At 38.2% G+C, this 16,017-nt stretch overlaps 1 protein-coding gene across 1 annotated transcript in view; it reads right to left on the minus strand.

Annotated features, from left to right (window-relative positions):
* Nucleotides 1-641: 641 nt before the first annotated feature.
* USP13 (ubiquitin specific peptidase 13) overlaps nucleotides 642-16,017 on the minus strand; it is a 97,468-nt gene continuing 82,092 nt past the window's right edge. Inside the window, exons 19-21 of the mRNA XM_039856004.1 lie at nucleotides 15,649-15,802; nucleotides 5,288-5,372; nucleotides 642-3,591 (exon numbers count right to left, since the gene is read on the minus strand). Coding sequence (XP_039711938.1) covers nucleotides 3,498-3,591; nucleotides 5,288-5,372; nucleotides 15,649-15,802 — 333 coding nt within the window. The 3' untranslated portion in view covers nucleotides 642-3,497. The remainder of the gene's footprint in view (nucleotides 3,592-5,287; nucleotides 5,373-15,648; nucleotides 15,803-16,017) is intronic.

Here is a 16,017-nt window from a genome sequence, read left to right on the forward strand (position 1 = left end):
GTGACAGATTTAGCTGAAGGTAGTTCTCAGGCTTTTCAGAGTGGGAGATGTTTTCAATGGATTTTTCATTTTTGAGAGGGATGGCAACAAAGGATCATCTTGCACACTGGGAAGTGCAGAGTTTTGGGGGTGGGGGGAAGGGACTGATAATTACCAAAGAAAATAATTATTCCAAAAAAGTCGGAACAGAAGTCAGAGTGGGGACACTAAAAATGAGACAGGTTCTAAACTGGAGTATTTGAGCTGTAACAAACCAAAAGCATAACATCTAACCTCTATGTGATCCCTCACATCTCACATGACTGACCCCAGTAGTAACCATAGGAAAATAAAAATAGAACCAACTTTTAGGGCAGGAAGGGACTTCTGAACTCATCTGGTCTAACTCACTCATTTTAAAGAAAAAGGCCAAGAGAGGTAAATAGACTAGGCCCCATCACTTAGAGGCAGAGTCAGGCTACAAATCCAGGTGCTCTCACCATGAACTGCAGGTGAGGCTCCGTCCAGTTCAGGTCAAGGGAATAAATGATCCTGGAAGTCACAGGCTCAAGCTACTCGCACTAGACTTCCTACAGCCCAAAGTGAGCACAGGGAAACCACAGGCACATTCTCTTATGGGTAGGAGAAAACAGCCAAGTCAATTCAAAATATAGAAGCAATGTTGATGTAAAATTGCACTAAAACATGATTCTTCCAATAGTCCATTCTACATACATTTTACTCCCTTAAAAAAAACAATTTGAATTTCCGATTAGTTATACGAGCATTTAGATAAGTTGACAAAATAAAAATTTTGATACATTATAGTTTCCAAGGACACATTGAGATTTTACACAAATGGATATCAAAAGATATTTACAGCAAAAAGTGCTCGCTTTCACACATACGCCCACACACAGTAAGAATTTCACAATTATACCACCACACCTCACACAGAGGACTCCTAACAGGCTGATAATCAGTTGACAAAATCCATACATTATTCCAGTTTTCAGTCACAAATAATCTCGTTTACATACACATGTAAAATGAAGCAGTATGTTCCAAACTTTTATTCCAGGGAAACCTGCCTTGTATATATGAAGGAAAACATATAAATACATTTTAAGCAAGAAAGAAATTCATTATTTGTTCTAGTTTTTCCCCAACTCTCTATCTGAAATAAAGAATAGCACATATATAAAATTCTGCCTTGTAGAAATAGCCCTTTGTTTTGTGAGGCAGGAAAAAAAAAAGGCAGCCATATTATACTTTTTACAATATGTTTAGGCATTTAAAGGGCTAAATTTATTTTTCTACTTAATTAAGTTAAATGTTATGTAGCCTATAATCTTCTATATTGATTTTACACCATTCATTTTGTAAAGTTTTATTATAAAATTATTTTGTTCAAAATACACATGCTATCTTTGTCCACATTTCAATCCAAATCCACAATCACTCCCCATCCCCACCCCACAAAAGGCCTTTATTTTATAATAGCATTGAAAACCAGTCACTTTTGATGTGTGTTTGAAATCATTATTCTATGACACTCACTCAGCCCTAAGGAGACAAGATTTTGTAAGGCTGCTCAGCGTGAGGATTTTATAGGAGTCAAGGACTCATGTAAGAGTGGGACTGCTTTAGGATATCCGAGTCAGCATTAAAAGGTGATATCAGCGGGCAGAGTTGAGTAGAGAATTACTGCACCATGAGCTCCCTCCTTATGCTAATCTCACTTGTTCCCAAATTGAAGAACACATCAGGTGAGAGAAGGGAGGGAGCACACCCTGCTAGGATGCACCCCAGCACACCGCCTGCCAGTCTTTAAGGCTCATCATATCAAATCTCACCTCAAAGCACAGTGGGAAAGAGAGCAGGTGTCATCACACCACTTTGCAGACAAGGACAGTGAGGCACAGGGAGGATGAGGGACTTGCCCAGCTAGGGAAAGCACTCACGTCTCTGGGCCACAGGCTTGGGCTCTGCGCTCCTCACTCACACTGCATAACTGATCTCTTGTGAGACAAGCTCCCTCAGAACTGGCGTCCTGTTCACGACTCACCGTGTATCATCCACCATCTGTGCTGCACTTCGCCCAATTGGTTCTACATTATTTTCCTACAGTTTCTAGAAAGATCCTTTCTACCAATCAGATGCATGTTAAGCAGACAGCAACAAATCCTTTTTCATTTGACTGAATAATCTGAAATAGAACTCCAGAGAGCTTGGAAAGGGTATAGAGCAGTAGGAAAATTCTAGAGCACTATTGTTCCACCTTTTCGTCACATTCGAAACTCTAATCTCAGGCTGCAACTAAAATGCTGAAATACCAAATGGAAACGATGGTCTTTCGTAATGTCTTGGAAAGTTTCTTTGCATTTGAAACCCCTAAAGTGCCCAAGATCACACCATTGGTCACAGCAGACAAGCAAGTCAGAAGTCAGAGATGAGACTCTGGCCCCAGAAAACACAGAAATGGAGGCAGGCAAAGAGCTCAGGGATGAGAAAAATCACAAATTTGGGGACTTGACATGATTCTAAGGAGTTTTCATATGTTAGGTTAAGAAGCTATAGGTTATTTTAACTAAAAATACACACTATACCTAGGGAGAAGGACTGCTGAGAAACAGAATTCATCTACCTTTGGCAAAGAGTAATACTGTGCTGTTATGGAATTCTGGCGTGGCACTGCCAAGTGTCACAAACCCAAATGAATTCTTGACAGCACTTAAAGGGACGGCTCAGCCCTTTTTATGCCTGAAAATCTAAGTGGGGAAATAATTTTTTAACTGCTCCTGAGTTATAGTTTCTTTAAAATATGTACTTGCTTTTTCCAGCTATGCTTAATGCCAACTGTTTTAACCTTTAAAACCCAACCCATCATAGATTTCCTCATTGACTATGAAGGTCTCAACACTCTCAGTCTCATTCTCACACACATCCGTACAATCATATTCTGAATTTTGATATGATTAAATTAAAAATATCTTTCATTGCAGATGCTCTAATCTACTATACATGGATAGGTCAGAAATTATTGTGTACAATGAAAACATTATGTCACAAATAAAGCCCAACCAAGTTACTGATTTTTGATATGAAACAAGAGTGGGCTTTTCATTTACTGCGTGTGAAGGCCACATCACTGGCCCCATTACTTGACTTCTCTGAAGGCCGCTACCACTGACCCCCAAAGCAGAACAGAGGGCTGGTGACACATTTTTGTTTTTGACGTGCCAGTGGGAGATCCCCCACCAGTAATAGGAATACTTTTTTTTAATTATCCTCTCCTTGAACATTTATAAAAAGAAAAATTATCTACAGTAGTTTATTATCACTAATAGAAATTTCTTCCCAGTTCTATTTCAGAAGACGTCAAATGATGTTCTTTAAATAAACTATAAATACCCCATGTACTCCTTCATGTCTGGCTGTCCCAACTTCTTACTTTTTTTTTTTTTTTTTTTTGTTAAAAAGGCGTATGGCTTCTCGCCGATTTGCACGTCTGAGGTTTAGCTTGGTATCCTGCGGTAAAAGTACATGTAGCCCAGGTCTTTAGGGGGTCTTTCTGAGGCACAAACTTTGTGGTCGTTGTAGATCACCCATCTGAAAACAAAAGACAGAAGCATTTGATGGATTTAAGTCCATTCTAGGACACCGTAGAAAAAAAAGTTACTGCACCATACTTAAAAGAATCAAGATGTTTTAAGATAACCAAATTCACATTTGTTGTATAAAAAGGAACAGAATGCTGGTGGGAAATTATAATTGCTTTTTTACTCTCAAGCTCAATCAAAAAATTGTTACTAAAAGACCCTCCAAAGATTTTAAACCCTTTGATCTCATAATTCTGTTTGTAGAAATCCTAGATACTATCAGAAATTGAGTCAAAGAATTATGAACAACGATGTTTGTTACAGCCTTAGGTATAAAAACTAAAAATCAGAAGTAAATGGCCATGCAGAAGTAAATGGCCAAGTAAATGGCCAATTGTTATACAACAATTAAAATGTCTTCAAAGAATATTTGGTAAAGTGAGAAAATAATCACAACATATGAAGTGATAAAAAGAAGGTTACAAAATTGTATGTACTGTGTACATACTTTAAGCTTTTAGAGAAGTTACAAGTACATTTGTATATTTATATGTGGCATGTATGTATATAGACATATATACCATCTCCCAATGAAAACCATAAAACAGAGAAATATATCAAAACATACACAATGTTATCTCTAGGCTTACAGAAGACATTTTTGTATGTTTTTATACTTTACCAATTCTGTATAAGTAATTTTATTGCTTTTTAAATTATAAACAATTCCCCTTAAGTATTTTTAAAGGAGCTATCATGCTTGGTAATAAAAAGAATTCACTATAAATCAAGTCCCTGTGCTCGATTATTTTTAATCAAGTGAAGACAAGACTATTAGGTACACCGAAAAGGAACACGATCAAGTGCTAAGTGAGAACTGATCACCCCCTGCCGTGTGAGGCACGGGGTGCGAAGTCAACATCCTATAGGAGAGGCCAAGGCTACATGTTTCTGCAGTGTCTGCATGGCCCGAGCACTGCCTCAAGCAGGAGTGCCAACCCACGGGCCACTCAGTGGGGTGCTCAAGGAAGGGAAACCAGGGGAATCTGTGGGGATCTAGCTCAGGGAGAAGGTTCTGGGGAGAGCAGCAGATTTACATCTCATAACTGTCTCATTCCCAATTCACCACACGTCTAACTATTCCACTCAAGCAGAAGGCTACTGCAAGGCTGCAGTAATGCAAAACACTGGATGCTCAGGGTTACCAGATAAAAGACAGGATACCCAGTCAAAGTTGAATATCAGGTAAGCGACAAATAAATTTTTAGTATAAGGATGTCCCGTGTAATATTTGATACATAATTATACTAAAAAATTATTCATTATTTATCTGGAATTCAAATTTAATAGGGCATACTGGTTTTCTTATTTTGTTGGCTAAATCTGACAATCTTATGAAAGTTCAAAATATGACATATCTTCTGCTGCAGAATACACCTTTATTTTGGGAAGTCACCTTGGTATGATGGTTGAGAGTGGCTCTGATTATCAGCTCTGACACAGCTACTTACTAGCTAGCTAAGATTAAGCTATTCAGCCTCCTTAGGCCTCAGTGTCTTGATGTATAAAATGGTTTTAAGAGTATATCCTACAAGACCATTGTGAGAATCAAATGAGATAACATATGAAGCACCTAGTAGAGTCCCTGGCACACAGTAGGCATTCAATAAAACACAGATATCATTTACTGTCTAAAAAAGACTCACCTTCCTTCCTTTTTGATATGGCAAACATAATGGCCACTCATTGTAGATGTTCCCATGTGACTGATGAATGCAAATAACTCGTACACTAGGAAAGATGAAACAACTCAGTTATGTGGCAACATTTCTAGAAATCAACAGCACTTCTTATCAGAACTGAAAGCCAACAATAGTGTAAGTCAGCAACTGTTTAGTCTGAAAAACAAAGTCTATTTACCTGCTGTGCAGAGAACACACATACCCATACTGACACCAAATTCGGCCTATAAATTCATATCAAAGCAGGACATAAACAATCAAAGTACAGTGGACATTAAATTCATATCTGGAAGGGTTTTAAAAATCCCATGGCCCAGTCTGGTGGCAAGTTCATGGGCCTAAAAGGGTAGTCATGGCTCTGTCACTTCCATGCAGCATGAGGGCTTGCATATTCATTTTTCTAATACTCAATCTTTATTGTATTTTCCAAAGTATTGATTCTAGACAGGCCCTTTCCCTTCTCCCTCCCTTTTCCATTCTTTCTCTCTCTTACTGTTCACCCGTGCTCACCCCACTTTTTCAGCTGTGACTCCCCAGTCCTCATCTTTCTCACCCTCAGCTCCTCCTCCTTCTTCAAATATTTGCCACCAGGATACAACTCTCTTAGTTGTACACTTGCCTCATTGGCTTCTTCTCATATCCCTGACCTTTAAACTTTGGTGACCTGGGGCTTAGATGTCAGATCTTTATTTTCTCTATCCTGACTCTGGGTGATATCATCCAGTCTCATGGCATTAAATTGAATTATTTTATTTCCAGAATGTTTATTGCTAATATATGGAAATACAAATGAATTTTGTATACTGATCTTGTTTCCAACAACCTTGTTGAACCTGTTTATTCATTCTAATAGTTTTTAGTGGATTTCTTAAAATGTTCTAAATACAAAATCATGTCATCTGCAAATAAAGACAGTTTTACTTTTTCCTTGCTAATATGGATGCCTTTTATTTCTTTTTCTTGCCTAATTGCCTTGGCAAGAACTTCCTGTTATAATGACAAGAGTGAATATCCTTGTCTTGTTCCTGATCTTAGGGAAAAAAGCATTCATTCAGTCTTTCACCATTAAGTATAATATTAGCTATAGGTCTTCTGTAGATGCCTTTAACTAGGTTGAGAAAGTTCCCTTTTATTTCTAGTTTATTGAGCAGTCTCCCCTCAGCCATATCCATTCACCCCAGTCAATGGTGATTCCATTCTTCCAATAACTCAAAAGAAAATCTTGACTTTCTCACACTCTACACACACCCAATCCATCAGCAAATCCTGTCAGCATCACCTTCAAAATTTATCCAGAATCTAACTACTTCTTACACTTCCACTAGTAACCCCTGACCCAAGTCAGCATTATCTCTTGTCTGAATTTTTAAAACAGCGTCCTAACTGGGCTCCCTCCTTCCTCCCTTACCCTCTACTGACTAGTCTCTCATATCGCTGTCAGAGTGATTTTTAATGGAAGTCAAATTTTGGTTATTACTGTCAAAAATGCTCCAGTGGTATCTTATATCTCGGAGTAAAATTTTACACCTACAATGGCCCAAAGGTCCCCCCACCTCCTCCCACTGTCCCCCTCACCCCATTCCAGCTACTCTGGCTTCCTAGCTGCTCCACAAACACACCCAGCATGCTCTGGCCTTCACAGTTACTATTCCCTCTATCCAAAACTCTTCTTTCAGATGTCACATGACTCACCCCTCACTTCATCAAGGTCTGATATCAAATGTCATGTCAGAGAGGACTTCCTGAACAACCCTCCTTTCCACCTCACCCCCACCCCTGACCTTGCTTTACTGTTGTTCATACAGAATGAAGTAACACCTGCCATTCCACATACTGTAATGTCTCTCTCTTTTTATTCCAGGGTAGAATATAGATCCACAATGACAAGAAGTTTGTCTGTTTTGTTTACTGAAACATTCCAGGCACAGAGAGCAATGCTTAGCATGCAGGAGGCACTTAAAAAGTAGTTATCGAACGTATAAATGAGTAAATGAAGGAATGACTCCTTTCATTCCATTTCTTGATTTGTTTTTATATCATATATTGTATTTTTATAAACCACCTACCAAAGTATAAATTGAAGTATAAGTTAGTAAAATAATTATTTTAAAGAGAACTGAATCGGGAAATTGTCTGTCCTACCATCAACCAGCTATCACAACAACTGACAATCAAAAAAAATCCCAGGTTTGAAACCAGAAACCAAGTAAAAAAATTGTCAGTGACAATCATTTTGCCTAGCACTGATTTTCTGAAATTGTGATTGAGGGACCCTACCCTGCTCTGGCCTCCTTTTTGCCCACCAACACAAAGCACTCACCTCTCACCCAGTAAGCAAGAGAGGATGTGGGCTGAGACCTCTTCAAGTTTCTTGACCCTAGCTGTTTTTTTAAAGCTCTTTTGAAATAATTCTATATTAAATTCCAAATCTTCAGTTTGAGAGATAAAGTGCTCGTCTCTCAAAATGCAGTTACTGTCTTAGAATTTTCATGAAAATAAAGAGAGGTCATGATACCCCAACCAACCCCTTCTGCTCTCTAAAACAATGACTTAAATAATTGCTCAGAGTATTTAAATGGGCACTTCCCACCATAAGCCAGGGTGACATCACTGAAACATTGCTCAGACACCAACACAGCAAATGGATTAACAAAACACATAGACGTACAGAAAAGGATAAACTCATACACCCAACACACTCGAACATGTCATTTAGCCCCCAAACACATTTTTCCCCTCTTTGGTTATAAACAATTCAAATGTATACTCAGAATCATAAAAATAAATTAGAGAAAAAAATTAGCATATATCTTAGTCCTACAATTAAAATTAACCATGTTTATCAATATAAGCACCCACCCCATGCATTATTCAAGACCTCCTGCTAGGTACCAAGAGCAAAAGAAAAAAATCTCTCGACACGCTTGCAAACTCTCAATTAATATTTTTTTCCAAAGAGAAAGTCAAGGTGAATAATCCAGAGCAGGAAGCTACTGCTAATTCTTCTCCAAGTTCCCAGAGGTTCCCGTCTAAAAATGAGCATAACTGCATTCGCTCTCAAAAAACGTACATACCTTTCTTCATGTAGATAGCAAAAGCAGTGTGAGGAAAGGTATATCATTTTTTAAATGTTGACGTTCAATAGAGAAACTTTCTAAGTGCCCAAAGAACCTAGACAAAACTGCTAACCCACTACGTCCAACATTCTGGTGAATGGTGTCCCTCTAAATAGCCAGAATTAAACAGTGTCTGAAATTAGCATCCTTCCCTCTCCCAACAAAACTTATCCTTCTTTGACTTAGGGAAATGTTCCCAATCTTTTTAATAAGAATTTTGTAACATCAAAATTTTATCACCAACACCTCCACCCAACATCATAGCAATTGTATTCTGATTTTATTCTTTGAGAAAGCAAAGTATATGAAAAAAAGTCAAAAAAGTATATGAAATTGGGAAGTAGAAGAGGTAGGCAGCATGCCAACTCATACGGAAGAATGGCCACCCAACGATTATTTAGGGTAGGGACCAGCACACTACGATGACCCATAAACCAAAGCCAGCCCAGAGCCTATTTTGTGCTGCCAAGGAGAAAGGCAAGAAAGAGGGAGATAAAAGTATGAGACGACAGGTATGGCCTACAAAGCCTAAAATATTTACTATCTGGTAAAAGAGAAAGGTTTGCTTGCCCCAGACTAGTGGAATAAACTTAGTTCATTTCGCTGCTTGCTATTGATTAAAGATGCCAGATTTAGTGAAGTTACTTGTTAACTTATAGATTTTGGTCTGGTAAAGATAAAAAAAAAAAATTCTGTCCAGTGGAATATATAACCTCAAGGATATATGGTCCTGATAGACGCTAATTTTATGTCTAATTCATCAATCAAATTATCTTTAAATATACTAGCTTCTCAAATGTTTTTGAATCAGTAATCACAGCTAACTGCTTCCCTTATTAATGAGTCAAATAAAATCTGGTATGTGCTCAGTTTGTATGCATCCAAGGGTCATAATCTTACCTTTTGAAAATCACGATTTGATAACACATAATGACCAAAAGCAACTCTAGATTCAGGAGTGCAGTTAAATTTATATTTTATAAACCATGGCAGCATCTCCACAAATCTGAAAAGCAGTAGTATCTCCTAAGAGTTAGAGATATTAATCAGTCTCAGAGAGTGCTCAAAATACAGAAACACCAAAAGACTCCTTGAAATAATCACCGAGCCCTGAGGGGCTCTGCAGTCTTCTGGTGAGAAATCCAAACTGAGTTTTCCGGCTGAATCTTCCTAACTTGAACAGTCTGTTTCATTACCTATCCTTCACTCCCTCTGTACTACAACGGAGAAAATATCATCCCCAGTTTACTAAAATTTCACTCACAAACACCCTATATCTGCAAATAATTTCTACCCCCACAGCTTGATTTAGAAAACTTCTCAGTTCCCAAAAAGGAAGATTTGAGTAAATTAATAACAGCTTAAAGCAGCCGACAACATGGAAAGACTCTTACAGGGTCTAGAATTTGCCTCCCCAACCTCAGCCTGCTCAAAATGACCAGTCCCCTTTGATTTCTCTTTGTTATACTAAGACTCCAAATAGCAAACACTTCCCTCCAAGCTTAATAGTTCTCAGTCATTCATACTTTAGTGTAAATTAGTTTACTCCACAGAGTGTCCTCCTCTTAATTTTCCATAGCACCACTGTGGGAGGCAGGGGCACAGGGAGTGCATAACTATAAACAGGTACTGGAATGGAATGGGAATTAGAGCTCAGGTGCATTAAGTGTGTGTGGCTTTAAAGTAGACCACTGGTGCTTTGCTACCCTGTGTGGTTGCGCCTCCTGCTCTCCAGACCCTATTCCTCAGGGAGCCCAGCAAGCTGGGGGCCCCGCCATCATGTAAAAGAAATGGTTCTCTGCTCCCCTTGCTGGAAAATCTCAGCTGTAGCAGAAGATGTCTGAACCATTCCAGCGACAAGACTAGAAGGTGCCAGGGCAAGTTTTGAGTAATCACAGTCTAATCACCTCGTGATTACATTGGCAATCAGTGAGTTCTTTTTTTAAAAAAATTAAACGCTCATTAAGTGCAACACAGAAACAAAAATGGTTTTGCAAATGGCAGAAGCCCAGATAGGTCAGACTGAAGGCCTGAATTCCCACATTTTTAAAATATTTAAAAATGCAACAGAAAGTGAGATGCCAGCCCTAAAATGACGATAGAGCCTTCTGAAAAACAGACTCCTGTTTCCATTCCAATATAAAAACTTTGAAATAAGGTGACTCAATAAGGGGTAAAGGAGAAAGTGCACAGGGCTTCAAAATCAGACAGACCTATATTCCAAGCTGGTTCTTGCACTAGAAGTCACTTATGGGAGCCACCATTTCTTCATCTGAATACCCTGCTATAAGGAGTAGAGGACACAATCAATAAAGGCCAGCTACTATTTCACCAAGTGTTAATAGCACTAACCCTTTTAAGCCAATTAGATAACATTTAAATAAAAGAGTTTCATGCAATGACATTACTTCCTCATGCAAAAAGATGGCAATAGTGATTTTTAATTAACATATTCCCTAAAGGAAGAATTTGATACAAATGCTTCTTTAATCCCTGTCCTTGTAATAGTCACTTTTTTCCCAATTCAAGCACCAAACTTGTTATTATTTTTAGTATTTACCTGGTTTAGTCATGTCTTAATAGACACTGTCCTCCTTCTTAAGACAACAGTAACCTAATCTTGCTTTTAAAGTGTGGTTCTCAAATTTAACCTGACCTAGAACCACTTGGAGGGCCTGCTGAAACACAGATGGCTGGGTCCGCCCCCAGAGGTCCTAATTCAGTAGGTGTGGGTGGGGCTCAAGAAACTGCATTTCTAACAAATTTGCAGGTGATGCTGATTCTGCTGGTCCAGGACCACACTTGAACCAGTACTTGAGCTTGGAAGGAAGATGTCTCTACTCTCAGGCTCCACGCACAAACTGTGACCAGGGAAGGGGTGGGCACATGTCTAAGTCTCCAATTCTCAGGACCTTTGCTGAAAACTCTGGGACAAGACTCTTTCTGCTGGATTTTAACCTGGAAAGATACAGCTTTGGGAGGTACTACCAGCCATCTTATGGCCATGAGGGAGAGCTCATTTGAGACTACAACCAATCCAGAGGAAGCAGAGCCAAGGGGTGCATCTAGATAAAGGGTTTGAGTCTCGTAGTCAAAGACATGCCTAGAGTCAAGTCTCCCTGGGACTTGCTAGCTTGTATAGTACAATACTTCTCTTTTTCCTTAGACAAGTTTGGCTCAGCTCTCCTGCCACTTACAACAGAATCCTGAAAACTAAGGTTGTTGGTTTTATTTGGTTTGTCTGTCTGTCTGTTTTGGCTCTCCATTTCGCTCCCAAATAGTAATTACCCTTATCTTTAAATTGTCTTCAATATACTCCATGTCAAATGTCTCAACCAATTCACCAACTCCCTCCTCTCTCCCCACCAAAGGTCAAAAGCAATGTCTTGGGAATGTAAACAAACAACCTACCTACACCAAATACACATCTCTCCAAGTTAACCTATCAATTCAATGTAATTCTAATCAAATCATGCATAACAGCCAATGACAAGATCAGGAACTTTCCAAAATTCAGCAGTATATAACATTTTAGAAAATACAATAGGGAAAATTTTATTCTAAGTAACACAGAAAATGTAATTCTGATAAATAACTAAATCGGAAACACATAGGACGTTTATAAAGAAAACCATATCGCTTTGCAGGGGTAGGAGAAGGAGGACATGAATCATAGGAAAAGGATAAAATGTTTCTGGCCAGAAAAACTCAATATTGTAAAGCTGCCAGGTATTCCCAAACTAATAGATAATACATGAAGCTCTCATATGGATCAATAAAAAACAACTTAAAAACAGGAAAATGGGTCAAAAGAAATGAAGAAGTGATTAACACAAGAGAAACAACTAGGTGATAAAGACATGGAAGAACGTAGAGTGCTCAGCCTGACAGCTCTGTTGGGAGGGATTGGGAACAGCAGAGCCACCAATGCTGCATTTCTGGGAGGTAAGGTAATAATCTGTATTAAAACCTAAAAAATATGCTGTTTTAACTCAAAAACTTCACTTCTAGGAACTTACCCTAAGGAAATAATCAAATGAGAGCCCAAGAATGTTCATTACAGCATTATTTTTAATAGAGAAGGAAGGAAGGGGAAAAAAAGAAACTTAAATGTGAACAAATGCCTATTACCTGGATAGAGGTTAAAAGAGGCATTTGTTATACTTCTATGAACAGAATACATCCTTTAAGAAAAATTTTTTAAATCATTAATTCATCTTCTGAATGTGCAAATAACACCATTATTTGAAACTCTTTCTATAATCATCTTTTATTTAAATAATAACTTAGTTGGCTTAGAATTAGGTATATAAATTATTGTACACTGATACAATGTTATATTAATATATATCAATGATCTAGACTTATATGTATGCCCATGGTTAGGGGAAAAGCAGGTTATAAAATAACATGTATAGAATAGAATGTTATATGTTTTATAAATATATATATTTTTATTCATGTTTATATATTTGCAGAGAAAACTCTAAAGAATATAAATAAAATATTAGCAGTGGTTACGACTGGGTAGTAGGACAGTTGAGTCTTTTTTATTTTCTTCTTTTCATATATCTATGCTTCCTCAAGTAGCTAAATTTATTATATATCCTTTTAATTATATGAAAAACAAACAATATTAATGTTAATTAATAAAAGATTGATATTAATGTTAATCTTTTTTAAAGAAGAAGAGAGAAGTGACTGATGTGTTCAGGCACTAATGTAATAAAGTATAAGAAATCATCTTTTTCCTTTTCTGTGAGGTATGCAATGTAACACAAGGCCAATACCTCCACATGGCACTTAGTGGAGGCAACAAAAAGAAGGAAAAAAAACTATCCCTATGACCCCTGGTATTCGTTTAGTTCCTCATTCATTCATTCATTTGCTGATCACCTTCCATGGGCAAGCACAGTGCTGGAAAGGTTACTTTAAAAACATCTGTTTTATAAAATCAAAGGCAAAATGCATTTATTGTGTTAGGGTGGTTTATGTTTTTTGGTTTTTTCATAACTAAATTTTTCACCTTCTACTGCCCTTAGATTCTGCACATCCTGTATGTGATCTCCCATAGTGCACCGCTGTCTCTTCCCCCACCCCCACCTACAAGTATCCTAAGTTCAGGGGCAGTGAGGAATAAAGCCACAAAGTTTGGTCCATAGTGCCTTTAAATTAATCATGTTGACATCCTATTCAAGGATGCAACTCAAAAACCAGTAGTGCCAGGAATATCTGCAGATCACTCTGAGTTCAGTAAGTCCAAGGAGGTGATGTGGCTGTTCCATATCATTAATGACTATCTAAGGGAGTGGCTGGCCCCTCCAAGCTCCATCAGAAAATGGAAAACTCTAATGATCAGACTCTCCCTCCCTCTGCAGCCAAGTATCTTGGCAGCTTTACAATGGCTCCATCTTGTGGTTTATCCTTCTGTGAAAAAGATTCACCATTCCCAAAGAAAAGTCCATTACAGGAAGTCAAAAAAGCAGTGAACTGATGGATGTGTAACATAATAAATTCTGCTCATAAATTATTAACTCATCCTTTACAGCTCTTAATATTTTAGGCAAGCCACTGATTTCTGAAAAGTAATACAAGACCCTTCAGATGATTATGGAAGTTAGGATAATTATACTTCATCCTTTCTTACCAAGACAGTGAAGAAGTTCCTATTTTATATAAAAGAAGAAAGTTTCCCTCCTATCCTCTCTTATCTAGAGCTAGATCAATATATACATGTTAGGTCTGATAAGACCATCACTGAGTAGAGCTATAGCCATATGATTATAGGAATAAATGCTGCTAATGTAAATTTAATTAAATCTAATTATTTTTTACTTGGTACTTTCCATGTGCTAAATACTGTGAAATTTATAAAAGTAAAATGGCCTCTGTCCTCCACAGGCTTCAAGTCAAATCGGAGACACAGATATTTACATAAATAATTTTTATTGCAAGATGAATTTGACACCCCTAATAACAGAAGAACAAATACCACATTATAGTGGCCCCAGGCACAGACTCTGGAACAGAATGCCTGGATTGGAATTCTGGTTCTACCCATCACTAGGAATGTGATCTTGGCAACCAACCTTCTTTACCTCAGTTTCTTCATTTGTAAAAATCCACCTCACAGGGTTATTGTGAGGATTAAAGATGGCACAAATGGAAGTATTGTTAACATTAGTATAATTATTACTAGCATGGATGGACTGATTATGACAAGGACCTGGGAAAGCCATCCAAAGAAACGGCATCTGTGGCCAAGTTCTAAATCATGGTGAGGATTTTACTGTGCAGTGCTGGGAGAGAAGAGCATTTCACAATTAAGGATTAACCTGAGCAAACACCTGGAAGTAGCAAAAAGAGGGTTGATGCCAGGTGAGTAGGCTAATGCTGTGACTACAGTACCAGGCATCTGAACTACAGGTGGAGGGGGAGGGATTCTGAAGAAATGACAGTGAGGATGAGGTAGGCTGACATCTGACTGGAGGATGTGATGAATGCCAGGCTAAAGAGCCTGAACATTATTCTGTAGGCAATGACAGTTCAAGAAACAGGCTATCACAGTGATGAACATGGACTCTGGATATGAATCTTGGCTCTACTTCATAAGAGCTGTGTGATGTTGGGCAAGGTACCTAACCTTTCTGTGCCTGTTTTCTCACCTGTAAAATAGGTATGCTAAGGATTAAATGACTTTATATGTAAAGTGCTTAGAACAATGCCTGGCATGTAGTGACATATATGTGTTGGCTATTAAAAGGTAGAACGTTGGCCTATAGTACCTCTTCCTGCAATCCTGACAGCCCTTCAGAAAATTATCCGCAGTTGGTATGGGTAATGATATTCAGAGTCAAGGGTATTCAACTGCTTTTCAACTGTTCAAAAAATAGCAACATGAAAATAAATATTCTCTTTTGGACAAAAACTCCCGTGGTCCCTGAAAAAAATTATCTTAAAGGATAGAAAAAGTCAAATCTGGCACTAAACAAGCACACACTCTCCTAGGGTGACAGGACTGAGTTTGTCCAAGACTTTATCAGATCACTGTGGCCACACAAAGTAGCAAAATGCACCATTTAGGAAAAGATGGGATTTGTGCTAACTTTTGAATGATGGCAAAAGTTTTAATATGAGCAGTGAGAGGGAAGGCCATGAGCCGAATGTATAGTCACAAATGTTCACACAATTGCTCAGGCAAGAACTTACTTCCAGATCCATCCTTGACCCTAGGTCCTTCAGGCTTGGCCTCAGAAATAATGTTTGCATTGGCATTATTCTCCATCTCGATCACAAAGTCACTGTCCTCCTCAAACTCAGGGTGGCTAAAGATCCAATCCAGTGCTCTTTCCAGGTTACTATTCTAATAAAATAAAACATTTTTATAGTGTATACAGTTCCCAGGCCTCATTATATCCTGACTGTTTGAACCAGGATGTCAAGCAGCTAGGGCGGGAGGCCTGAATTCATTAGTCCTAAGTGCCTCTGAGTAAGAAGCTCTGACTCTGCATATAAAATGTACTTGGCATTCTGCAAGTCTCCCAACCGAGGTCTATAACTAGATTCACTGGATAACAG

Source organism: Pteropus medius, unplaced genomic scaffold (genome assembly GCF_902729225.1).
Source record: "Pteropus medius unplaced genomic scaffold, Ma_sr-lr_union100, whole genome shotgun sequence".
NCBI classification, from domain to species: Eukaryota; Metazoa; Chordata; class Mammalia; order Chiroptera; family Pteropodidae; genus Pteropus; species Pteropus medius.